General features: G+C 36.1%; 1 protein-coding gene across 1 annotated transcript in view; it reads left to right on the top strand.

Moving 5' to 3' along the window:
- The window catches only part of ORC5 (origin recognition complex subunit 5), a 72,180-nt gene that overhangs the window by 9,770 nt on the left and 34,474 nt on the right, over positions 1-27,936 (top strand). Inside the window, exons 5-13 of the mRNA XM_057417893.1 lie at positions 2,282-2,356; positions 5,128-5,239; positions 5,601-5,731; positions 7,688-7,736; positions 8,267-8,357; positions 10,614-10,666; positions 12,213-12,325; positions 15,747-15,794; positions 22,409-22,519. Of these exons, the coding sequence (XP_057273876.1) occupies positions 2,282-2,356; positions 5,128-5,239; positions 5,601-5,731; positions 7,688-7,736; positions 8,267-8,357; positions 10,614-10,666; positions 12,213-12,325; positions 15,747-15,794; positions 22,409-22,519 (783 nt within the window). The remainder of the gene's footprint in view (positions 1-2,281; positions 2,357-5,127; positions 5,240-5,600; positions 5,732-7,687; positions 7,737-8,266; positions 8,358-10,613; positions 10,667-12,212; positions 12,326-15,746; positions 15,795-22,408; positions 22,520-27,936) is intronic.

Here is a 27,936-nt window from a genome sequence, read left to right as displayed (position 1 = left end):
GTCAAATAAGTTCTGTTTCATTTTAAAAATAGTTAGCTACTTAGTTAAGTAACTTCGTAGTATGCTTAGTGGAAATAGTGCTAGCTCTTGAGTTTCCTACAGCTCACGAGTTAGTAAATTTGACATACAAACATACATAGATAATTCATTTTAATTTTCTGTCACAAAAATGATATTGGCGTCCTTCAGCAATTCCATAAGAACAAAATTTAGCACTAAAATCTCTTTTAAGAAATTGCACAAAACACTCTATATAGTAAAATTTTACTTTCAGCTTAATATTTGGATTTAAAAACTTCTACATCAGTAAAGAATACTTAATGTGTTACATGAAAATTATCGGAAAACAAAGTGTCTTTGAACAATGCTTATAGAAAGAAAAGCATTAAATACCTAGAGAGGTTCAATTGTATCATGTAAATAGTTGCTGAATCAGAAGAATTAAGTATTAAATTAGTATCTCAGTTCAGTTCTGCAAGGGAACAGACAGGAATGGGGGAAATCAGTTCATGTATGTTAAACTGTGTCATCTGGATTTATTGTAGAATGGTTCAAATTGGGACTGATGGAAGACCAGCATGCTGGTAACATAAACTGGCAAAGCTAATTTATTCTATTTCATTTCAGTAGTAAATAATGTAATATTTCAGCCCAATTAACTCAGAGCAAATTAAGATGTGTTTACTTTCAAGCAAATCATTCGAAATGTTTCTCTTACCCAAAGCATGGGTGCTGAATGCTTGTGATTACTTGTGAAAAATGAATTTTATTCATTTTAACTACCTGACAAATTGGAGCAGATATAACTTGTAGTCATTCATCCATTTACAGTATTTAGCACTTTACAGAAATAACAGGCTGCTGGTTTTAATATAAATCATCAGACAGTTCTAAAATGTATAGCTTTTTTATAAAGCTGAAGGCTGTCACATCTGTATTAAAACTGTATTAAAACTAAGGCGTGGAATTACAAGCCTGTGGTTTGGTGGTTTCTGTGAACCACTTGACATATTCCACAAGTCAGGGTTGCAGGATATTTTATCTTCTGCAAATAGAAAAATATTAGTAAAAATATGTAGCCTCTGTTTGGTCAGGAACATAAAGCAGTCTTCATTCCTGGAACTGTTTATTATATAAACCAAATACAGATGTCAATATAAAGACATACATTATATTGTAGTTTTAAACAAATTCCCAAGAAGTGTGAGCTATTAAAGCAGAGATACTGCACTGTCAGGCCTTTTTCCTGCATGGTGTGATTTTGAAATATCATTTGCATAAAATGTTTCTTGGTTGTCCACATAAAATTCTTTTTCTTACTGTGGGCAACAGATATGATAGATGTCTTAAGGACTTGGTGTAGGGAGGAAATGTAAAGAGATAGACAGATATAATTTTCCAGACACCTATAGTTTATCTTTCAACATCAGTAATTCAAAAGAAGTAATGGACTTAAGAATTTAGTTTTATATTGTGAATGGTAAATAAAACACTGAAAGAAATGTGTTTCTGTTCTCTTTTTTTTTTATTCCTGATAAGATTTTAAGTGTACTGGGAATACAATTTACATTTTTTTATCCCCCAGAGGACAAGCATGCATGTTTTCATGCTCCTGTTCTTTTCTTCTATGCTCCAAAATGTTGGTTGTTTAGATAAAGTGTTTCTTTTTTAAGCTGTACATATGCTATATATCTGTTACATCCCTGTTTCTGTGAGGATTGCATATAATACAATAAAACCTGTAAATTCATAGGCTGCAAATGATGGCAAGAAAAGCTTCTCTCAAGATTCAGTTGTGTGAATTCTAGATGATAGCTAACTTTTTGAAAATATCAACTCTTTATTTCTTTCTGAAAAATAATTTTATAGTGGAAAAAGATAGGAATCCTACAGGTGATCTAGTGCTACCATACTACACATGATCTTGAAAAATAAGAAGAATTTGGAACAAAAATTGAAGGTTTCAATGGTTGTTAATGATGATATGGCTTTGTCAGTGATATTCTTGACTGGTATAATTGCATTGCAATTTTTAATTGCCATAAGGCATGAGAATGTTGCTTTCCTGGGGATTGTGGTTTTTAGGTGTCAGAGCTGCTTGGGCTTCCTGGAAGCACACCGGAAGCAATAATCTCTGTGATGTTGCTTGCTTAAGGGGTGTTTTCTGCTGTCTAAAAGCCATTAGTGAAATGAATTTCCAGCAGCTAAGAATTAATTTTAAATGAACATGAGAATGGAAGTTGACATTCTCTATGTAAGAAGATCATTGCTTTGTTAAAAGGTACTGGATAGAGCAGAACAGCTGAGGGAAATGGAAGCAAACATCCTGCCAGCATTTCTTAGGCTTCAAGAGTTGGTAAGTATCTGGAAAAAACTTAACATGTATGTCCTGCATATTGAAAGTAACTGAACACGTGGTTTCTGTCCATCCAGGCAAGATCAAGATAAGTGATTCTTTAGATCAAAAATGTTGCAAAATTAATCCCCCCTGCACACCACCATCAAATAGTCAACTGTCTGCAGTCAAAGCTAGAAACCGAACCAGAATTTAAACATTGGCAGGTTTTTCTTATACTCTTAGGGTTTTTGGGGGGTTTTATTTAAATTCTGTTTGATAGTATCTTGCTTTATGATACCTGATCTGTTACAGATTCCTTTGGTGCTGGTATCAGATGCACAGCTGTCTTTTTGAGAATATTGGTTTTAAGAAGAATTTGAAATTTTTCTACTCTTCATTTTTATTTTTCTAATAATTGCAGAAAAATATCTCAGGCAAACTATAATCTGTAGAGAGATGCTTCAGTATAGCTCCTGTTAGCTTGGTACAAAGAAATAAATAAACCCCCTTTTAGAGTTTGTCAGATGTTTATGTGGAAATCCAAAGTCTGCTTCTGAGTCAACTGCCAAGTCAAAAGAGCCCAAACAACTGAGTGAGTATATTCAGCATAGAGTTCATTGAGTGCTGAATTCAGCATAGGAAGCATGAATTTGCAACTCGGAAAACGTTTGTTTTCCTCAGGTTTCTCCCATGTAGAGCTTCAGAGCGCTGTGTGGTGGCCAGCTTGGGAAAGGTCAGTAGAACACCAGCTATTTAATTGTGGCTGGAGCTGCACAGTTCATCAGCTGTGAATGTGCTTTATGTTGGCAAAGAGTTTTTACACTGTCACTGGAACTGCGGCACAGTATGTTTCTGACTGGAGTAACTACTGTATCTTTCCCTCTTTCACTTCTGAAGTATCAAAGCTTATGCCTTGGAATGAAGAAAAATGGTGCATTCTCTGAAAAGAAACTGAAGACAAAGCCAGAAGATGGTGGTACTTTGAAATGTCTGAACATCTAAATAGCTGAAATTATGCTTGTCATCTCAAGACTTTTGCGTGGTACTCTTAATCTTCTGGTGACATTGATTTCCCTATGTACTGAATGGCGACTGATTCACAGTTGTGATCTTAATCCTGACAGCTGGTGCATCTTCTGACTCTTTTTGTCTGTTCTGCCATATTCTGGATTTTGCTGCCCCTGAAGCAGAAAGAACCTGTCAGACAGAGAAAGCAGGAAAATTTAGGCTTATTATTGCTGTTCAGGAACCAAAAAAGCATAGGCAAAGACTTACATGTAGTAGAGAAACATCCTCAAATTCAAAAGTAACCTCCAAATAAATTTGTCAGCTTTGCTGAATGCTGAGATTCCAGTTGCTCAGATTCTGGCTTCTGGACGGAGACTTTGTAAAACTGTTACACAGCTGATGTTGCAAAGGAATGTTGTAGGAGCATCTCCTGCATCACTTCCTTTCCTTGAGTGAAGAGAGACAAGAAACTTCATTAGTGGTGAAAGATTCTGTGGGACTGGGGAATGACTGGAAAAGAACAGGTCTCAGGATGCTTGATTTCTGTGAGTATAAGGTGAGAAGTACTTAGATTTTTCATACTGGAAAGTCTGTCAGCAATTGAACTGAAAATACCCAAGTACTTTCCTTAGCTAAAATACTAGGAAATCTGGGAGAGGAACACAGTTGAAAGAAAACTACAGAAAAATACTCTCATTAAAATAATAATTTAAAAAGACCCATCAAAACAGAGATAGAAGAAACAGCAAAGAATATGAGTGGGTGCCACTTTGGCAGGAAGTGGGAAGAGTAAATAGAAGATTCGCCCTGTATTTCAGGGGAGGGAAATAAACTTTTCCTTCAAGTCATTCACAGCTCATATTAAGCATTGTCAACTCAGTCGGGTCACTTTCTTTTATTTTCTTGAGGTGCCTTGATAGTTGTAAAGTGTGCTTCTGGAAGAACCATATTTAAAAGCATCTTTTGTTACGCATATTTTTTAGTATGATTGCAAAAAGAATGATGCATCATCCTCGCAGTCGGCTTCGTAGAAAAAAGCTGATACATGGAAGCATGACCAAAATAAGGAAATATTTTTTTTTTTTAATATGAAGTGTTTTGTTAGCTATTAACCAAAGCATCAAACTCAAGCATTTTGTCAGTAAAAACTTGGTTAAAAATAATACATTGCTACATACAACCATTGTTAGTAACTAGTAAAACATTTGGTAAAATACAGAGTTAATACTGTGTTTTTGTTTTGAAATGTTTGTTGTTGTTTTTGAAAAACCAACTTACCTTTAAAGTAAAGCAAGCACTATGTAGCTGGCTTCAGAAAGCAGTGAGCTTTCTTTTGCTATTTAAATTCTCCCATTTGTTCTGAAAGACTGGGTTTAATTACCAAAGTAAAATGCTGTTTTAATTTTGGAAGTAAGGGATGGAATTGCTTGGTATTGTATAGTACCAGCCAATAGTACCAATACAATATAGTACAAGTACAATACTTGGTATTGTATCTTACCACCCCACCAATCTTACATGTCAGTGAAATGGCAAGGGATGCAAGGAAGTCTCATGCAATTATGAAAATATGCAAATGTGTGAGCTTCTTTATAAGGCCAGCTGAAGCTTTATTGCTATCCCAGTCATTTGTATTAAACTGTACATTTGGTGATTTTTGTGGAACAGAAATGTCACAGCAATAATTTTTCTCATTGATATTGTAACATACAGCGTTACTTTTTCTTTCTGTGCCTGTTACTTCCTCTATTCCCTCCACTTCCCCCGCCCCCTCCATGTAGACTGACAGAAATGTGACAGTTATCCTGCTCAGTGAAATAGTATGGGAACTGTTCCGTCCAAATACTGGGTGTTTTGAGCCATTCACCTTGTATTTTCCTGATTACAGCATAGGTAAGCTAATTCTTTAATCTGCTTTCGGGGATTGAGTAATACTTGTCTGACAACATCTAAATGCTTTTTTTGTGTCAATCGGTATGCCTTTAAAGAATCAGGAATATGTAATAGCTGTTGGAATGTAAAAGTCTGTATTCACACAACCTCTGAAAGACTTCTCTTTTACCACTTGCCAAAACATCTCAAAGTAAAATTTTGGTTCCATTGTATTTGGTGATTCTTTTAATCAATGTAGGTTTTGGTGGGTTTGGGTTTTTTTTTAGTGATGACTATAGTTTGTTTTCCCACTTAACTTGTAAGATGTGGTCAGTTTATTGAGTTAGCTTTAAATAAGCAAAACTTATCTTTGTTCAAACAGGACATCTGCAGAAGATCTTGTCTCAGAATCATCCCCCAGAATATTCTGCAGACTTCTATTCTGCATATATCAATATTCTGCTTGGTGTCTTCTACATGGTCTGTAGGGACTTGAAAGAACTTCAGCATCTGGTGAGATGAGTTCCTTTAGGATTGTTCTTTTGTTTTAGGAAGTGTTTTGCCAAAACAGCTCTGAAAGTCTAGATTTATTGTTGAATATGGACAAAGAGAAGTCATAGAATGCTTTGGGTTGGAAGGAACAGTTAAATGTCACCTAGTCTAGCCTCCCCTGCAATGAGCAGGGACATCTTCAACTAGATCAGGTTTCTTGGAGCCCCGTGCAGTGTGGCCTTGAATGTTTCAACATTGGAATATCTTCCAATTGCATGTTCTCAGCATGTCCAACCTTCAGTTCTGTTGTTTTCTATGCTTATTAAATGTAACTGGCCACCCAGTGTTCTTTATAATTCAACTTTATGGGAAATTTAACTTAAAATTTGATACATTTTCCTGTGTCATCTAGGAGGGTAAAATTTTCACTTGGCTTGCATCCATAAAGGATTTTAAGGTAACCAAGCTGCTGCAAGACAGATCCGTTGCACAGTTTTACAGAAACATAGCGTATAGTAATTTGATTCAAAGGCCTAGAAAAGTGAGGATTGACATAAATGTTTTTATTGTCTGTGTTTTGGAGTTAAGAATAAAATAGGTAAGTCAGAGTTCCTGCAATATAGTCACACCTGAGGGAACAAAAATACATTGAAGCTATTTGGAAAAAAAAGAGTTTCGATTTTATATCTGCTGAATAATGCAATAGCAAACAAACAGAAGAAAAATAGAAATTACTTGATGGTGATTTTTGCATAGGAAAAGCTTAATAGCAGTAACAGTTATTAGCTCACCAGGTTATTACTTAAATAACTATATTGTGTACAAGGAAAAGTTTTGAAGTGATCAGTGGTTATGATTAGTAAACAGATCCATGCTAGTGAGATGATCTGAATGTCCTGCCTGCATTTCCACTGGGAAGCTGAACATACCTGTTAACTATATAGGTTTTTTATTTACATGCAAATGCTGAAATCTGATGGCTATACAAATGGAAACTAGGGTCACAGTTCTTCTAGACAGGTACTTAGGTGACTCTGCTTGTCAGAGTAATTCCATTAGCCTTAAACGCACTGTTTGTGTGTGTGTGAAATACCAACATTATGAAAGTATTTACCTGATTGGGCACTAAATCCTTTTTTTGGTTAATAAGTCTCTTCTGTAGAAGAGACACATACAACTAACTGTCTGTAGGCTTTTGAACAACTCCACAGTGTCTAATACAGACTCTAAATGTGTATGTTATTATGCATGATTATTAATAATGCATATTATTTATATATTATTAAAAATACATTCTGGAATTAGATTTACATGTGGAAGTTATGAGTTCTGAGTACTGGCACAGAGATTTAATAAGGTGCAGGAGAACAAAAGGAGAATGAAATGTGAGGATTGTTCTTTACAAAATTCTGTGTGATACTGATTTAATAAATATAGAGAAAAGTCTAGATTACAACATGGTCAAAGATCTCTCAATCTTACCTTAAGCAAAAGGAGTTCCTTTGAATGTGGAATGTGTTAGCATGATTTTTGTTGTTTGGGGTTTTTGTTTTGTCTTTTTAAGAGTAACTTCTGTATGTGTGGCCTACTTTTGAGCATGCTGTACTGCTCCTGGAATGGAAAGTTTAATTTGAAAATGAAAAAGCAAGTTCATGAAAATATTTCTATTGCATCTATAATGTCTAATTACTATGTTATTAAAAAAAAACCCAACAAATGCAATCCCTGAGTACAGTAAACAGATTTTGATGAGATCAAACTCAAGCAACCTGTGAGAGATTACTTCTGTTTGTATTTTAACCTACAGAATCATTGTGACATTTAACAGTATAATGTTTAGAAGCAAGCAGCATAATTATTGACTGAAAAATAATCCCTTGGTTTTGCAAAGTAATGAATTACACTGCTTATTATATTCTGTAGCTAGATGGACTGTATAGGACCTTTTTAATATGTTGTACAATTTACTTCCTGTAGGCAGCGCTCAATTTTTCTAAATACTGCGAACCAGTGACCAGAGGAGAAGGTAAGCTTCTGTCTTTAATTTGAGCCAGGTGTATGAGAGTGCACGTGACCTCCTGTGTGTTTTGTGGAGGACTTTGCTTTGATCTTCATTGTCTTGTGACCATTTTTGGTCACAACAGCGTTGCTTATTTCAGTTGCACCCAGTAGGCAGCATGTGCAGCATGATGGTTTTTTAGTGGTGCGTTATGCAAATACTGTGAAAACTTGCTTCTCCACTATAAATCTTTGTCTTCACTCAACCACCAGGACTTCTGCATGGGATAAGTCATTCCTCTGCCAAGGCTAAGAGGAGAAAATGAAAGCAGATGTTCTGCCAGACTGTCCCAGAGTATCTCAACCGCAGAAAAACATCCTTGCATGGTAACATGTACTTGCAAATGGATGATGGTGGTGCATCATCTTAATGCAGCATTTCAGAGTCAGGGTGTTAGATGACTTCTGTCATGTCCGTGACTGTTCAGGTGCCAGGGATAAGAGTTATAGTGTTGTGTGAGTTAAATGTTTAACAGAGTTGATTCTGTCTTGGTGCAGCAAATGAACGTGACTCTCGCAAACTCTGGAAAAATATTGAACCTCATTTGAAAAAGGCAATGCAGACTGTTTATCTCCGGGAAATATCCAGGTAATCTGGGGGCAAGGGCTTGTTTGTTTTGTTGATGTTGCTGCTTTTAACAAGCTTCCTCTCTGAATATTTACCTTCTGTATTATGTTTCATGGCTAGTGTTTCTTTTTTGATAGAACAGCATAAAACCCACTTGTAAAGTTGAGTTGACAGATCCTCACTGTGTACCAAGGATGCATGCAAGCCTCAAACTTACTGTGGGATGTTACAGATTTTGAACATTTGTGTTCCTTAGCTTTGTTTAGCAGAGCTAAATTTGTAGGTTTACTGTGCTTTCTGACACCTTTTTTTTTTTTTTGTCCAAGAGCAAAATTTTCCTTACTGTTTCTGACAGTATTAGAATCTGGTGTCCCGCTAATGGGCTGAGATCCTCTTGATAGGGTTTTAGATTTCTTATTTCTTGAGTTGCCAGACTGCTAGTATAAAAAGATGGCGGTGTTCATTTTCAATGTTAACAATTGGATCAAATGTAATGTCTTTTCCATGTTTAAGATGAGTGATTCTCATGTTATGCCATGTGAAGAGAGGTAATTCAGTAGTGTTTGATTTCTTTATCTTGTTACATAATGATTTTTTTTTTTTCCTTTGAATCATTGAGGCCATAGAGTATTCTGGTAACTGAACCTGTGTCTGTAGTATCAGTCCTTGCGAAATGTTTTGGAAAAGTGATCGTTTGTTCAAAAAGGAGAATTGATTTTACTTCATACGAGCCAAACCTCACTGTACAATGAGGCATTTTTCTATTTAACTCAAATATATATTTGTACTTGATATTGATCTTCAATGCATAGTCTACTCAGGATCTTCCTGACTTTTTATATTGTGTAATTGCCTACTCTAATTAGGGTGTAATACAAGATTATGTTACAAAATAACTTATGAATTGTTTCCAAATAAATAGATTTTCCTCTTTACAGTTTTCTTTGATTATAAATTTGAGCTTTAATGGGTTTTTAATGATAAATTCCAGTTTCTGCATTATAGTTCTAGGTTTTACCTCTGTGTACCAGTAAAAGCTTGAGGAATTAAAATGACCATATCAGTTTTTCTGACCACAGAACTGTAATTAATCTGGGCTTCTCTTCAAGTTTTAAGTGACAGCAGTAGAACTTTGCTATTGGCTGATGTGCTACATGAGCTAAGATGAAAAGGAGCCTGTTTTTTCTACTTGTAAAATAGTCATTGGGTAAAAACTTCACTCATTCATTATAGTTTGAGTGATACATCAGCTCTTATTAAACTGTTTCCAGAAGTTTTACAGTATATGGCTGATAAACCTTGTTTATAAAGATAGTATCATAGAATCACAGAATGGTTTGGGTTGGAAAGGACCTTAAAGATCATTTAGTTCCAACCCCCCTGCCACAAGCAAGGATACCTTCCACTAGACCAGATCTTTAAAAACCCCAAATAAAAAGCACTGGTGCTTTAAAAAACTCTGTGATATACAAAAATGATCTAAAATCATGACATTCGTGACAATGTCATTCTTTAGGGAAAATTCTGAAGTGAAATTTTTTGCTGTTGTTTAGGACCACAGCAAACTGCTTGCAGGCATTTTTCACTGACAGAATGTTCCATCTTGATGTCTTGGAAGTTTTACAGCGAAGAATGAATATTGCTTTATTACATAGACTTCAAAATTACATTACAAAGTAATTATAGTATTGTTCTCACTAGCATAAACAGTTATTAAGCAGAAAAAAAGTCAAACATATTGTTTTTTTTACTTTTTACTCAATTCTGCATTTTTCTTGAAACTTAGAACACTATTGATACATGCTTACTGGTGGTAGGAAGGAAAGAAACTAGTATTTTACAATTAGCTTGTACTCAAATTTATACCTTAATATACCATTACTTATTAAGCAGAAAAAAAGTCAAACCTATTGTTTTTTTTACTTTTTACCCAATTCTGCATTTTTCTTGAAACTTAGAACACTATTGATACATGCTTACTGGTGGTAGGAAGGAAAGAAACTAGTATTTTACAATTAGCTTGTACTCAAATTTATACCTTAATATACCATTACTTTCTGCGGTTTTTCAAATATGCATAATCTGCACATAATTGAAACCCAAGTGCAAGGTAGTATGACATGTTATTTTTAATTATGCTCTTACTAATTGTATCCTAGCCAGTGTCATGAAATTGAAATACAATATACCAAGCAGAAAGTTGTCTCTAAAAGACTAACAAGTATTTCATCTTTATATATAATTTATATATATATATGTGCATTATTTGTCTTTTAGCTCACAGTGGGAGCACTTACAGCATGGTGATGAAGAACCTGGGCAGCTGAAAGGTATAGAATCATAGAATAGTTAGGGTTGGAAAGGACCTTAAGATCATCTAGTTCTAACCCGCCTGCCATGGACAGGGACACCTCATACTAAACCAACTCACCCAAGGCTCTGTCCAACCTGGCCCTGGACACCACCAGGGATGGAGCATTCACAGCTTCCCTGGGCAACCCATTCCAGTGCCTCACCACCCTAACAGTAAAGAATTTCTTCCTTATATCCAGTCTAAACTTTCCCTATTTATGTTTTAACCCTTTACCCCTTGTCCTGTCACTACAGTCCCTAATGAAGAGTCCATCCCCAGCATGCCTATAGCCCCCTTGAAATATAGTAACTGTAGAGGCTTGTGATGTGAAATGGGTACTTTGCATTTGGCTTGGTTATTGTCGCCTGAAAACATGTGAAGGGAATTATATAGATGAGGCCACCTGTTAACGTTCAGTTACAGTTCAGGTTAATCATGTTTATTGAGAAGGTGTTCTGCAGAGGACTCTTACTGTTTTTTTCCCCATAGCATATATCCTGACTTTAACCTTTCCAAAGGTTCTTTGTGGGAAAAGCAGATTTCTTTAAGTATTTCTTATGTAGGAATGGAGGAGGAATGGGCTGACCCCTGATGGTCAAACCTCTATGTACCAACTGGCAGAATGGTCTGAATAGGGAGAAGGGAATACTATACCTGGTATGTTACTTACACAGGATTAGCACATTCCTAAACAAAACACCTGTCCTGTGTCTCACTGTATTGGAAAAGAGAAATGTCGGAATCGCAAGAATTCTTTCTGTTGTTTCAGTAGAGGAGTAGGCTTTGTTGAGGTTTATACTTCAGATAGGCTTGAAAGTTGAATCTTAATGTATCTGTCAGCCTTCGTTTACATTTTCCTGGTGCTGTCTGTTGCTCATGGTCTTTTGACCAGTTCACAGTTTGGGAACACTTTTTCCCTATTATTTGTTATGACAAATAATGTATTCTTTAGATAGTAGGTAAAATAGCCATTTAATATTGTCTAAAGATAGTTTCAGTCATCAGACTGTTTCCTATATTTGGAAAAGACCTTTAAGATTATCAAGTCCAATGATTAATCCAGCACTGCCAAGACCAAAACTAAACAGTGTCGCTAAGGGCCTCATCTGCATGGCTTTTGAACACTTCAGGGATGGTAACTCCACCACTTACTGAGCAGCCTGTTTCAATGTCTTACTGCTCTTTTGGTGAAGAAATTATTCCTAATAGCCAATCTAAACTTCCTATGGCACATCTTGAAGCCATTTCCTTTTGTCCTATTGCTTGTTACTTGGGAGCAGAGACCAGCCACCTTCTCACTCCGTCCTCCTTTCAGGTAGTTGTAGAGAGTAGCATCGGGCCGTTCCTTGGCCCTTCACAGATTTTGTCTGTGATAATGGTATTGAGAAAGCAGCTGAACTCGTTTAGTTACAGCAGTAGAGCAGGACAGAAGGAAAAGAAGAAGAATGCAAATGAGTTCAGTTTGACATTTGTGGATGTTCAGAGTGTTTTGGTGACTCATAAAGTGTTTGTTTATTTTGTAGGACTCTCTGCACATACACATGTGGAACTTCCTTATTACTCCAAATTTCTTCTAATAGCTGCTTACCTTGCTTCCTACAATCCTGTTAGGACAGATAAGAGGTTCTTTCTTAAGGTAATGAGATTTTTTCTTAGTGTTGCTTAATAGATTCCTGCATACTGAATTTCCTATTTTAAAACTCTTCATTTTAAGCAATATTTCTATGTGTGGTTCATTTGTTGTGATCAGAAGCTTTTCTGTAGATCACATTGTGATTAGTAATGATGTAGTCATTATTAATGTCTAATAAACCAGTCTTCTTTGTTGTGTCAAAACATATGTAACACTGTTAAGTGCAAGTATCTGCTTTGCTTCTGTAAGTTGGTATAGCAACAGTTTGTAAAGATTTTAGAGGAGTGCCTGCAGTGGCCTTAGGTATAAGCCACAGGAGTAAGATACAAACCACAAGTGCGTTAGCCTTTAATGAGGTAAAATGACATAGTGCAATGTTAACTTTTTTTATACGAATTTCTGAAACAGAGAAACAGACACAGTTGCTTTTGCAGCAGATGTGGTTCCATTACCTGGCATGTGTTGTGTTGAAATGATGGTAATGCATGTTTTAGAATGAATGTATTAATCCTTATTACCAAATCATTGTCTAAACTCCATTTTCTGTAAGTTCTTGACATGTATAGGTTGAATTTTTCTTCTTCTGTATTTTTTTTTGTTTTTTTTTGTGTTTTGGGCTATGTTGTAGTCATGCTGCAAACAAATGCTGTGGTGCCAGAGTTTGTAGCCTGTTTCTTACCCAGAATCTTCGTGCTCCTCAAGCATACCTCATTGTGTTGTTTTTGAGGTCTTAACTGGAGAGAATGTGGGCAGGAAGACTGATACCAGAAAAGTGATTAGGCAGTTATGTTTTCTATGCATTTTACTAACTTTAAGGTTTTATACGTTATTACAGTATGTATTAATATATGCATGTGTGTATAAATGTATGGTATTCATGATGAATTGGTGTGAAAATGTGAAGAAAATGTGAACAAGACAAATTTGTAAAAATACGATTGTTTTCTTCCCTCTTGAAGAAAAAAAACACATAGACATATGTTTTGAGAAGTTACTGTGGTTTTAGTAATAATATACTAATATGTTTTTAGTTTAAATATGTATTTAATGTTTCTGGTATGATCTTACATTGAAAGCTGAGAAGAGTAGAGGATTACTTGTAATAAGTGCAGATTTGCAAGTTTTCTTTATGGGCAACCTTTGTTCTTTTCCCTTGGCCAAAGCAGTTTCTTTGTAAGAGATTTATTTGCTGAAGAAGTAATTTTGCACAGATATTTTCATATCTGTCTTGGAATTTAAATAGGAAAGCTCACAAGAGTCAGTTCAATGAAGCATGCTGTCAAAAAGTGCCTCATCTTTCTTGTTTGTGTTCACTGAGCAGCCTTCTCAATATATTTTTTTTTCTCCTTTGTCCTTTTTTAGTGTCTCTGATGGTTCTGTTCTTCTTGCACATGAACCCTGCCAGACTTGTGTGCAATAAGAATGAGCTTCTAAGGTTTTTTAAATGCCTTCATGGTCCCTGCTTCAATCAGTGATATTAAATATTTTTCCCAAGACTTGGATGAACAGGAGAAGTTACCATTCTTGCTCCATCTGATAGCAGTTAGCACTTAGCCAGGTGGTAAGGTGAATTTCAGAAATAGCTGCATTTCAAAGCCCAACAAAACTGACACTTTTGATGGGTTCAGGGTTTTGAGTGATGAGGACTGTGAAAGTAGAATATGATTTTCTCAGGTTTATAATGAGATTCAGAGTAGGTTACAGCAAATTATCTTCTGGAGTGATTTAACTAAGGACTGCTAGATGCGAACAAGAAGATAGCCATTTAGGTGCTAATATGCACTACTGGTATGGGTGCTAGGCTATACTACAGCTAAAGGTAAAGTTACGGTTTGTGGCAGCCTGGAATGCTAACACCTGATAAAGCAGTGTAGTCATAATTGGCATGGCTGCTATTAATTATATGAAAATTTAAGAGCTTTGCAGTAGATTGAGAGAAAAATACAAAGCTGGTTTTGAAAGGTAATCTTTAAAACAAAAATTTCAAACTATATGAAGTCTTATTTTTATCATTTTAATAGAAAACGGGATTAAAAACTACTAAAACTACTATCTTCTAAAAGTAGCTCTGAATGCAATGTTTCTATGTGCTTGCACAGAAATAGGGCACCTGCTCACTTGCTTTGAAACACTTGATAAATACGCTGTATGGAGATTCAAAATGTATGAATGCAGTTGTGATCTATCATTGTTTAATCTCAGGCTTGATCACTTCCTCCTCCAAAAAGTCTCTGTTATCATCTAGTCTTCTTTTCAAAGGCATGATAAAAAGATTGCTGTCTCTGATACCTGTCTCTAATATGATAGGTATTAATTGAATGAACTAATTCTTTTTTTTTCAGTCTGGCAAATTATGTAAAGGAAACTTAAAGCCCTGACTAATATTAAGCTCTTCAGAAGTCAGTCAAGAACAGCCACAGTTACTGATATCATCTTGACATGGCTGAATATTGAGGTCTACAAATACTAAGTACAAGATTTTAAACATTATAATGAAAAAGAATTCCTTCTTTTGAGATATTTTTTCCCCTGATTCATTGAGCATGCTTTATAAGGTATACTTTGAGAAGTAGTACTTGACTATGTTTAAAGAATATTGTACTGCTTTACTAATTTTATATCGTTTATACATGTCACCCTTTATGTGTCTCTGTCTTGTTTTGCTCATTGATTTATAGCCTTAAGGCGTTTACTATATTTCTGTGTTTGTCTTGTTCTCACATTTTCAGTTGAGATCCAAAATCCAGAACTTGATCCAAGAACACTTTATTTTCCTTGCACAGTCTTCCCTTTCTTAAGATTGCTTTAAAGCTGTGCCTTTTTAAATGATGCTCCTTTCTTCTTTCTGTTGTTTAGCTCCTGCACCTTGAACTATATTTGTATTGATTTAATTCCTTTTCGTCATTCTGCCAACTTGCATACCATCCAAATTCTAAAATGGAGCAGATAAAAGGTGAAAATTCAGATGGATTGTATGCATGTATGTTTTGAAAATGAAGTGTCCATCATTGAGACTTCTCTGGAAAGAGAAAGAAATGAAACGTCTGTCTTTTTCATTAGTTGATTGATGATAGGAGGAGGATGGTGGCATGAAGTTTAATTCGGGCTGCATTTTTGCTGCCTCTTCTCATCAGTCCCTGATTGGATCAGGAAAAAACACCTTATGCATATCACCAAGTAACACTAGTGTATTGTTTTTTGCCTTTGCAAGAAGTAAAGCAAGCATAATTTTAGTGCTTCTAGTAAGACGAATTGCTAGAAACATCAGGCACAAATACTGGAGGTTAAAGAAGCAGAACCAGACTAGTGTGCTACCATATGTAGAGTGTATGTATTTTTTGTTGACTGTTTTGTTTCTATTTTTCCTATAGAAGGAGCATAAAATAATTTACGAACAAATTTGCTTTTTTTCTGTTGTTTACAGCATCATGGGAAAATTAGAAAGACCAACTTTATGAAGAAACATGAAAAGGTATGTATTTTATCTTGGCTGAGCTTGGCAACAAATATTTTCTTCCTGCTCAATTGCTGGTTTTGCATTTTGTTTTGCCTCATTGTTTATTGTAGAAGAAACAGAGTTGCATAAATAACAGTTATTATGGTGTACTGATTTTGTGTGGTGTAAATTTCTGTGGATACACGCATTTTTATTGTTTTGAAATTTAACTGTAGCATAAATTCATCTCCTAAAGTAATGTTTTTCTGTGTAAAAAATGTGCTTAATAAAGGTAGTTAAAGGACATCATACATGGAAGAGCCAGATATCAGAAGTTCTCTGAAAGATATTAGTAGTTTTGAAAGTCAAATCACTAATTCCCAGTCATGCAGTGAGGTATAAGTGCTAAAGTTTGTGTTTTGAGACTTGGAAACTTTGCACTCCTGTCCATTTCTTAGGATTCCATCAGACTATTAGCTAACCTTTCCATGGTTATAAATAGCTAAATGTCATTGATTTCAGTAGGGCTATACCAGTTTTTACTGTCAGAGGCTTAATATGCTAGGAGAAGCAAATACCTAAATGTGTATTTATAATTGTAATATAAAGAGATAACTGTAATATAAAGAGATAAATCAAATTTTAACATTTGTAACTTGTTGACTTGATTTTAAAGAAACCTGTAGAGTAAGAGCAGTTCAGACAGCACTAAGTCCCTGCTGAATTATATCATTATATCCTCCTCTTCTCCATGCTACAGGCAGTGTAAATAATATGAGAAAAATTCTAACGATACTTAGCCTGATAATTCTTTGCTTCTGATTCTGCCTGTAGTCTTTTTCCTAATTTCCTGCTGCCTCAGCAGGAGGACAGAGTCCTTGGCAATCTAAAGACTTCTTTCCAAGTTTTCTTATTTCTGTATGGATACAGTTTTTGCATGTGAAAGTGTAAGTGAGCATAGTTCTTCTTCCAGCAGTGCAATGTGTTGCACCACTAGATAAATGTAAGAATTTGAAAGTCTCTAAATTCATGCGTCCTGTACAAATGGGCATCATGTGTCTTTTGTCCCTGGCACATGAACTCCTGAGAAATTCCAGAGCATTTAATTATTTTCAGGAATGCTATATTTTTGCAATACCTTCATGTCTTAATTAGAAGATAACTCATTTTCAGGAGAAGGAATAATTAAACTAAAATGTTCTTTTCCTTGCATTTGCTGCAAGGAAACATTTGTTTTATTCCTTCTTGGCAATAGATTTCCATCTTGGAAGATGATATGGGAACAACCAGGGACACAGGAACAGCTAGGGACGTACAATAAATGCGAAAAGAGAGATTTGATGAAGAAATACCCAGGTTGTGATCACCTTAATTGTACTGTAGAGCTTGAACTCTGGTATCATTGGTTATGTTAAATGGACTGATTTCACTACTTAGTGTTCAGAAGTGTTTTCATTAACAATAAACTGATTTCCATTTTATTATTGTTCCTGAAGCAAACTAGATGCTGCTAAGTACAAAAACAGAACAGGAGGTACTAACAAAAGAATTTAGTAAATGAGGGTAACTCAAAGGCAAACAAATGTAAGCAAAATTAATGGTCAAAAAGATGAGTAAGATTTCAGTGACTTTTTTACTTTAATTAGATTAATTCTAATTTTGTAGACTTTATATTTACCATACAACCCAAGCATTGAATGATGTTCTGAAAGCATTGTTAGACGTATTTGCATACATGTCTAACTACATACACACATACATGTGTCTTATGCAGTTGGTTGTCCAGCTGTAACAAGTAACTTGCATCATCAGGAAGGACTTCGAAGACTGCAAATGATCTGATTCTTGCACCTCTTTGTTGCATTCAATATTAGTCTTACTTTGAAGAGAGCTAGGACTTCCTAATTCTAGTAGATCAACTATAGTTAGTAGAAAGTACTCTAGAGTTGACGGTGTTGCATTGACCTCTGACTGCATGAAAAAACAGGAGTGTGTCCTAGGGATTAATGAATAGGATGGGTACATTGTGGCATTTTGAAAGCACCTTTGCTTCTATTTATAGAGCACTGGCTCTCTGCTAATGTGTCACTTTATAGGTTAAGACCCTTCTGCTATTAAGTATTAATGCCAGAAACTGAAACTGCTTGTAGGTCAGAGTAGAGTCTGGTTTTGAAAGTTTCTGAGGCATAGTAGACTGCAGGTCCTAAGAGCATTTTCCAGACTTGCCTTCCTTTCCTGTACTGTAATCTTTATAAATATTTGCACAGAGATACAGTTGTCCAGATGTAAAACTGTATACTTAGGTACTATGATGCTGTAGTGAGGGAAACTGAAATATAGGGATAAAAGTTTATATATGTAGTGTTATGAATAAAGTCACATTTGCTTCAGTTGGTGTGACAGCTTCTATCAATACCTTCCCTCTGAGAAGCTTGTTTGAAGACTGATTTGCAGATCAGACTCAGCTGACTCCACGCGGGTGCCTGCATCTAAGCTGGTGTCTTTTTATAGACAGTGCAGAGCAAGTCAATGCAGTCATTGGAGTGTAGGGTGCGATTAGTCTCGTTCTCAAGTAGGTTCTATGTTCATTCAGATGAATTGCACCATAAACTGCATTGATTAGATCTACTGGCTGTAATGGTAGCCAGGAAACTAGTTTGACTGTACACACCTACTTGGCAGGAAGCGAACATTAGATTAAATAAATCATTCCCTTAAAGTTTAGGTGCAGCCAGGCTAAAAATCAGTTTCTCGATTCTTAACTCCATCCAGTCCAGAGGCCATGGTTTGTTTTTTATTTCATTAGAAAAAAGTAAATCTTGTGAGTGAGGGGAAAAAATTGACTTTATCATTCTGTTAGTTGTCTTGGTGCTGTCAACAGCAGCATATGTTGGGTTTCTTTGCGTAGTTGCCGTAGAACAGTGTTTTCCCAGTTTAGTGACAAGTGAGGGATCTTTCTGGTGAAGCTACTTGTGCAGGAGTATGCTTTTTCAGGTGTCAGGCTGTCAAGAGATCAAGTGTGCTGGTTGTTTCTCAGAAAAGAGTTTGTCTAGAATACCTGCTTCAGCTTCCTTCTAGGATTTCTTTTGTGTCAGGATTCCTAGCTTGCAACTGAAGATGCGTGATTTGTATAGCAGCCAGGAAGGTTTGGAAATGCTTTCTGCCTTAGTTCCTTGCAGATTTATAAAAATCTTATTCTTTACTATGTGCTGTTTGGAGGAATTTCCAAACCATTCCTGTTCTTCCAGGCGTTTCTTTCTGTCAAAGAAATAAACCTACAGTGCTGCTTCTACAAGTTACACACTCTTAGAATGAACTCTTCCGGCTCTTCCAGAAGAAAGTGTTTCTCTCAAATAATTTGAAAGTTCAAAACTATGTTCTGTTTAAGCAAGGGCTGATAATACGAAGAGCAAAAAACTTGTGAAGTGACTGTATACTAAACACAAGTCTTGGGAGACATGGTCTAGGATGAGGCATCCCTGCCCATGGTAGGCTGGTTGGAACTAGATGATCTTAAGGTCCTTTCCAACCCAAACCATTCTGTGATTCTATGATTACTGAATGCATGCTGATTATGCTTGCTAGCTGCTTGAAGTGTACACAATTACTGTATGTTTGGTGACTTTTCCTGTTGATAACAAAAAATATTCACAGAGCTAACGTTTAGAGGCAGAAGGGCAGGGGATTATGCAGTTCATAATTTACACCGTACCTGCATTCTGACTAAGGCTGCTGTGCTCAAGTTTTGGCTACATTTATGTTATTTTTTAGACTGCTTTCCTTGTTAGCTGAGAGGTAGTGTGGGGGACACCTCCTGGATTTGAAAAGCTAAAACATGTATTGGAAATAACTTTTTGGTTTGCTGAAGAAATGTGTGGTTGTGTTTTAATGTGATGACACAGAGGTGCTGGTGGTGTATTTGAGAGTTGTTCTTTCCCAGAAGAATTTTGGAATAAACTTTATTTGGAAGTTCTTCATCAGGGGCTGTAGCAACAGGACAGGGGGTGATGGATTTAAACAGAGAAAGTTCAGGTTCAATACAGGGAAGAAGTTCTTTACTGTGAGGGAGGTGAGGCACTGACACAGATTACCCAAAGAAGTGGTAAGTGCTCCATCCTACCAGTGTTCAAGGACAGGCTGAACGGAGCCTTGGGCAACATGGTCCGGTGAGAGCCATCCCTGCCTATGGCAAGGGATGGTTGGAACTAGATAATCTTAAGGTTCTTTCCAACCCAAACCATTCTATGATTCCTCTTAAAACTTGGCTTCTCTGCTAGTAAGAATAAATCAATGTATACTACAAAAAAGGGAAACTGGATGTCAAAGTAGGGAGAATGAAATACAAACTTAAATGGAAACAAGTATGTCCCTTGTCAGAGCTTTTGACAGTTTGGGTCATAGATAAATCTCTGCAGTCCTAACTATGCTGTCTGAGTTGTAATACTACCCACTTCTGCCTTGTGAACTGCACTTCTTATTGTAAAATAATTATGCTTAGCATCGAAAAATCAGAAATTCGTATTTCTGTGAAATTCAGTCGAATTCAGTGTTACTTCATACAACCTGTAATGCCTAAAATGTCCATCAATGTCAGCTGAGGTGTGAAGATGATGTTGTACGGTGCAAACGAAGGATAAAGGACAAAATAGCTCTGTAAATGTGAAGTTGAGTAAATATGCTGTGTTTTGTTAACATGTTTGCCTGTACCTGGCAGGCAGCTCTTTATACAGCAGCTCTTGCAGCAAAGGAGCTGACCTTGGGCTCAGGCAGCTGAACTCTTAACTTTAGCCAGCTGAACTTGTGGGTGGCGGAAGCGCTCTGGGCCCTCACACTCAGCACTCTTTGGGCTGCATGTTGAATAATCTGTCCAGTTTTGCCCTCCTGCAGTACAAGACACGCATTAATAAACAAGAACAAGTTCAGCAGAGAACTGTCAAAGCGGTCAGAGGCTGGAACACTTGCCCTGCAAGGAGAGCCCGAGAGAAGTGCGGTTGTTCAAGCTGGAGAAGGGAGGACTAAAAGTAGCTTGTCTTGTGCAAGTATGGAGATTATCAGGACTATATGATACAATGATGGATGGTGAGAGAGTGAGAAGCAGTGAGTGTAAGCTGAAACAAAATGTTTTTACTGGTTATAAATAAAACTTTTTCCTTACAAGGACATCCAGGCAGTAATGTGGCTTTCCCAAAGAGCTGGGGCAGTTACAGTCCCTGGAGGCTTCCAAGACTGGACTGGTGAAGTCCTGAGCAACCTCACCTGACCTTCTCCTCTGAGCGGGAGGGGTTTGAGTAGAGAACTCCTAAGGACCCTTCCAGCCAGAACTGTCCTATGCCTGAGTGTATTGTAAGAAACTAGAAATGTAGTAACAAAGGCATTTCCTGTGTAAAACAGTAAGTTGAGGTGTTCTCATTTCTAATTTTCTGACAAAAAATGTTTTCTTCAGTTTTGGGTATCAAACTGGTAACTTTTTCATTATCGTAGAAAGAAAGCAAAAGAGAAAATGAAAACTAAAAAGTTAAAATCACCAAAAATATAAAAAAAAACCCTCAGCAATTTTGTTGGGAAAAAAAAGAGCAGTTAATACTTCATGTTCCCACAGAGATGGTTGATCAATTTATTTATTTAAATTGGGTTTAGAAAGTGAAATTCACAGAAGAGCTGAGGTAGGAAGGACCTCTGGTCTAGTCCAATGCTCCTGCTCAAGCAGGGACACCTAGTGCATGTTGCTCAGGGCCATGCCTGCTTTGGTGTTGATCATCTGCAAGGATGGAGACTCCACAGTCTGCCTTGGGCAGTAAGATGTAGTCTTTAATTGTGCTAAGGGCTAAAAAAATTTTCTTCCTGTATTTAATTTCCTGTATTACCATTGGTGCCCACTGCCAAGTTGTTACAGAAGGCTGTTTATTAGAGTAATTTAATATGGCATTTAAGACAAGGAACTCTGTTATGACTTTGCACCTTTGTGAAAGGAAGAGAAGAGGCTTTGGCTAAAATGACTCCAGCAAAATGGGTACATTGATACTTTAACAGGATCTTCTCTGTTATGCTTTTTCAAAATGCGAATGCTAGTAAAATATTTATCTTCAAGAAGCAAAAATATACGTAAAAGTTGTTTGATGGTTATATAGATCTGTAAAAACTTGTTTTGTTCTGCACAGATGTTTGTAGGTGATTATGGATTATAGACTGACTGTAGACAATAGAATAAATCTAAACCTTTACATTTTTTTCACTAGCTAAAAATTCAGTGTGCTGCTAAGAAGCCTAACTGGTCTTCCTGTTGATAAACAGAAGAAAACTATATGCATCGTGGGAACGCTGTAAAATATATTTTTTCCTCTTCAATTCCTAGGTTGCGCAAGGTAATTTAATAGGACAAGTAAATCTAGAAACCTAGTGACAGGAAATCTGGCATCAGATCCACTGTATAGCTCAAAAATGTTCTTATTTATTGTGTAGTTTGAACTCTTGCCATGTTAAATAGAACTCTATATCTTTATCTCAATCAATAAGTGTGTACTCGTGTAAGCAGGCTATATGACTTTTTTGAATTACAGTGCCTCCCCGGAGACCAAAAGAATGTGAGAACAACATCTTGTGGTACTCCAGGAAAGATCTATTGCACTGAAAATATCTTGTTTCTGTTGTAGACCAGCAATCACCTGCTTGGGCCAAAGCCATTTCCCCTGGACAGATTGTTAGCAATATTATATAGTATTGTGGACAACAGAGTTGCTCCAACTGCAAATATATTTTCCCAGGTGAGTGTGTACTTATTTTTTTCATTTCTTTTTTACTGTCTGGAATTTTTGAAAGGGTTTTACTTTTTTTTTTTTTGTATCTATTCTCAGTCCATCTAATTTGAATTAAATATAGTGAGAAAACAACCACAGCAGTAATCTAAAGGTGAAAGCTTAGCATAATATTTGTCTGTAATACTAGCTATGAATTCAGGAAGAAACCTAATAGTTAACTTTTCCTGATCCTGGGCTGTGATACGTGTTTATTAGTTCTGTGGCTTCTCACTGAAGTCTGTTACCCTTTTTGTATTTCAGTTAAGTGTGTAAATGTTCACTGTCCTATAGCCAAAATTAGTTACCTTGTAACACGTGTTACAGAAATACAGTGGTGAAGAAAGAGCAGAGAGAGGAATAAGGTATTTGGAGGTGAAAAGTGTTGTCATACATGTATTTTAGGGATAATGTTTTCATTCAGACCAGCTCTTGCAGAAGAGAGTGTCCAATTTCGCTAGATGGCAGCATAACTGTGGAGTTGAAAAGAACTGAGTAAATCTAGTTTTCTCTAGAGCTCTGGGTTTGTCAAGTGTAAATACCTGTATAAGTAAAGATAGTTTTCTGTTGTCGACTTGATTCCTAGGCTTTTCATGTTTACCTTAGAAGATCTCGATTTCTTTCCTGCTTTCCAGTTGTGCTTAACTTTTGCCTATAGAAATATTTTTTACTTTTCCTTGCTAGGTCTCACATTTAACAAAAGATTATTTGCATCTGATGTCTGCTTTCCTGTAAAGTTCTAGGACACATATGCTCAAGATGCGTAACAGTTTGTTACTGCTTTAATCATTCCTGTTCAGTGTTCACACAAATATTTGGCAGAATTAATCTCCCAAATTTGTAGAATAACCAACAGTAAATATACATATTGTAAAATCAGCCAACAGAGAAGCTAGGGAATTGTAGTGCTTTATTTAACTGTCGGTAGGTGCATATCTTCATTAATAGTGGAGGGGACCCAAGTGCTTTACAGATGCGATAGGCAACTTAAACCTTCACATAATCTCTATCAAGCTCCTTTAGTTAAAGGCTATTATATGATCTGAAGCATGAGACATTATTAGACATCAACTTGGAAAATCTAATACAAGCATTTACTTTTTTGTAACTAGATACGTAGTTTTTCAGCTTACAGTCTGCCCCCCCCCCTTGAGATGTCAATGGAATAGCTTCAGAGGTGGTCAGGAAGTGGCTGAAAAATAAAGTTTAGACACATTTATGCATCCTGTACTTGTTTCTTGCCTTTCTTCTGTGATTTCACAGCACCTCAGGAATTCCCTGTGTATTCAAGAAGGAACCCTAACTCTGTTTCAACCCTAACTCTTCTAGTATTTCAAAGCTACGTGAAGTTTCTGATGGGCAAATGTCATATGAAAGGACACCAACTGTTGTTGAAGCAGGTAGTTTCCGACTAGACTTTGAGTGATTACTGCAACCTTGTAGCTACTTACAGCAATTTTGAGGCGCAAAGAACACAAGGATCTTGGTGTTCATAAAGATGCATAAATTTGGCCAGCTATATCTATGATCTCTTTTTTTTCTGGCTAGTGTCAGACGTAGCCTGTTTTTTTTATGAATGTTTTGTTGATTCTTTAATTTACTGTACTGTAAAGTCTGTCAAGGTATCGGTCAGTCTTGCAGGATACTGGCTTTGTGTTTTCCTCTGCGCGGTGCATTTTTGATTGAAGGCACCAAATGTTGAAGCTGAAATTCAGAATACTGAGGCAGAAGGCAGTTGTCTTATTTAATGATGTTAGATTATCAACAATGATTGATCTAGGTTTAGTTCAGTAATAAACGGAGTCGTATAACACTGTTATTAAAATTGAGAAAAAAGTAAGATAGATACAGTCCAAGTAATGTTCAGATTGGTTTCACCACTTCTCCGAATCTACTGGTGATCCACTGTGTAGGTACTACTTGTTTTAAGTCTCTCCCTGACCCATTCATCTCATAGCATGACTTGAAAAGACATGGATGTATCATATAACAGTTTTACAGTGTATTTCTAATTTAGTAATGTCTGCATATTTTACGTGCATCCAGATGAGAGAACATGTCATTATTTCAAGGCACAGTTAAGAATTACCGAAGGCATAGTTTACACTATATTGTATACACTATAGTGTAATTCCCTCTTAGACTAAATTGCAGACTGAAAAAATCTGTGTAAATGCTTCAATCTAATTTAGAGTGTACACTAGGTGGCAGTGGTATCAAAGAACAACTGGAATTCTTTATTTTTTCTGAATATATAAAGATTAAGCGATAAAAAAGAAAAAGGTTGTATTAAGCCTTAACCAGGTTAGGGCAAAGAAGTTGAAATTAAATTTTTTTTTACAAAATCAAGATTTATAAGTGAATTTATAATATTTTTAATTATTAAAGCCATTTTTGCATTCAAAATCTAATGTAAATGAAAAAAATGCAGCAGAATTTAAAATAGGGTTTTGGAAGTAGTTCTATCTAGGCATAAAATTAAATTCCATAGTTTAAACCAACTTACATTCCATTGATTTTTGCCACTAGTTGTTCTGTAAATATATTTTTTGAATAAATATTTAGGAGCTGGATTATCCTTAGCAGTATCAATACTGCTAGATACCATAAGCTTTTATTTGCTTGTTTGTGTGTACATCATGGAAATCATTCTTGAATTGTACAGAAGTTTAAAATGTTTTAAATAAAATGTTGGGCCTATTAACTGATTCAAAATTAATTTTTAGTTCTCTTTAATTTGTAAACTGAAAGGCTGTACATGAACCAAACACTTATTAATTCTCCCCATGTACTGTCAGAAAATAGCGTGTCTTAGCTTTAAAGTTGATCAACAATGTCAGTCAAGATTCAAGAAGGAGTAGCAGCTGCTTCAAGTTCTGTCATGTTGCTGATATTTCTTATTGCTTCTTGTTTCATGTGCATAATTTCTATTCACATGAAAATTTTGGTTATTAGCTTTTCAAAAATGAAACTTTTATGCTAATAAGGAGCAAAATTTCAATTTTCTGGTTAATGCTAGGGTTTATTGAAAATCTTTCATTTTTACTGAATAGAATTTCAACCTAAAATTTGAATCTTAATCTAACTTTTGCCTTTTGGTGTTAATTAGTCCTTAACATGTTCTCATACTTTTTTCAAACAAAAAGTTAATGTGTTCCTTTCAGAAGTGTGGTCTTTGCAATTGATAAGAGACTAAGCTTGTCCTGCTGGAACTTCTTGCTGTAATTGGGTTACATGAGAAAGAATGGGGCTCATTCATTTTGTTTTTTCTCACTAACCAGTACCAGGGAGTAGCACCAGGGGAAAAAACCCAAACATCCAAGTTTCCACTTCTGCAAATGAAAATTGTTTCAGTTACCCCCATAAAAGCTGAAATTTCTCTCAGTTTTGTGCTGGTTTTAGGTAAAATTTTAATACATTTAGTGAGGATTGATTGAGAAAAAGTTAAAGTAAGATTTTTATTGTTATGTTAGGCTACTGTTGTAAGTATGTATGTGAATATAGGTCTGTATTTTTTTGATAAGTTTTTAGTACTCCTTTTCCTCCAGAATATTCACTGGTTTTCTTAGTAGTTCTGATTTGTTGTGATACTGGTTTTTAATACATTGTGTTAGTGTAACATGTCACTAAATTTGTTTTTTGAAATTATTTGCTTGGTATTTAAAACCAGAGATAACAGAGCTTAAAGCACTATTGATTTCTGCAGCACTTTCAGAGGACAAGATCTTTAAATGTTCTTTCTTCATATGGACTTATAATTTAATAATTTAACAGATTGAAGACGGTATTGCCACCATCACTGGGCAGTCATGTTCTGTGCCTGGGACAGAACTCACACAGTTGATGTTTTGATCAGATGTATGGCTAGGTCAAGCATGTGACTGAAAGGACTTTAAGATTATCCATTTCCAACCCCCTTGTCATGGGCAGGGACTCCTCACACTAAACCATGTCACCCAAGGCTTTGTCCAGCCTGGCCTTGAACACCTCCAGGGATGGAGCATTCGCAGCCTCCCTGGAAAACCCATTCCAGTGCCTCACCAGTAAAGAATTTCTTCCTTATATCCAATCTAAACTTCCCCTGTTTAAGTTTTAACCCGTTACTCCTTGTCCTGTCACTGCAGTCCCTAATGAATAGTCCATCCCCAGCATCCCTGTAGCCCCCCTTCAGATACTGGAAGGCTGCTATGAGGTCTCCACGCAGCCTTCTCCAGGCTGAACAGCCCCAACTTTCTCAGCCTATCTTCATATGGGAGGTGTTCCAGTCCCCTGATCATTTTTGTGGACTTGTTCCACCAGTTCCATGTCCTTTTGATGTTGAGGACTTCAGATGTACTTTCACACAATGTTAAAAACGTTGGGGTATACAGTATGCATCTTACAACAGCAGATAAATCATAGGTTTTCCTTACCTAGGTACAGCAGTCGATGCATTTTCAGGCTTAGGGGGCAACCAGGAGTATGATTTATGTGTCTTCTGGACTTACTGTGCAGAATATGAAGTGTGCATTGTATCCAAGTGCAATTATTACAAAACATGGGGATACAAAGAAACTTTATAATGCCTACCAAAAGTGCATTTTGCAAAGGTTCTGAAAGTCTACTCAGTTCTGGTATGTATAAGAGGAGAGCTTCATTTTACGTTTCCCACGTTCAGACAGAAATATAACATTATTCTCGTCATAAAAATGTGCGTTAGTATAGGACATGGGTGAATCTGTACACCAAACATTGTGCCAGAATTATCAGCACTGATTTAAATCAGCTCATTTTACATTAAAGGCTACAAGGGCATCTAAATTTATATCACAACCAATAAGCAAGTAGATATTTTCATTGTCATAATTATAGCTTATGTTATGGTGTACAAGCCAAAATTAACCTTTCCTCTACCAAAATGATTTTTCAGTTCCTTCTTCAAATCATTTCAGTAATCCGAACCATTTTTCATTTTCTAGACATTTTATCTTGCTTCAGCTTTCCTGTGAAATACACTTTTCATAAAGAGAATTGACTAGATCTACCTGTAGTTTTGAGTTATGATATCTGTATTATGTAAAAATTGAATTAGACCTTTTGCCTTGCATACTTCTGCAGATTTTATTCCTGTTAATGCATCCCTGAATGTTTGGAAAGACATCTATGCAGAGAGATGTGATAACTTCTCAGAATGTAGTAATAGCTGAAAATTGCTGAATAGGTAGCTAAACTGATCAGTAAGTTCAGTTCTGTTTGCATTTTCACTCTAGTGCATGAGACTGTAAGATCACCTTAGAAAAGTTTGGTTTCTATTTATATTTTGCACCAGGTTTGGTTTTACTGTTGCTCATTATATTCCACTGAAATTCTTAGGTAGTTGTATAGTTAGAATTTACTTCTAACTATAG

The sequence above is a fragment of the Pezoporus wallicus genome, unplaced genomic scaffold (genome assembly GCF_028554395.1).
Source record: "Pezoporus wallicus isolate ANWC-B61680 ecotype Strahan unplaced genomic scaffold, APGP_CSIRO_Pwel_v1 contig_5542, whole genome shotgun sequence".
Taxonomy (NCBI): Eukaryota; Metazoa; Chordata; class Aves; order Psittaciformes; family Psittacidae; genus Pezoporus; species Pezoporus wallicus.
This window is presented reverse-complemented; position numbering and strand designations above follow the sequence as displayed.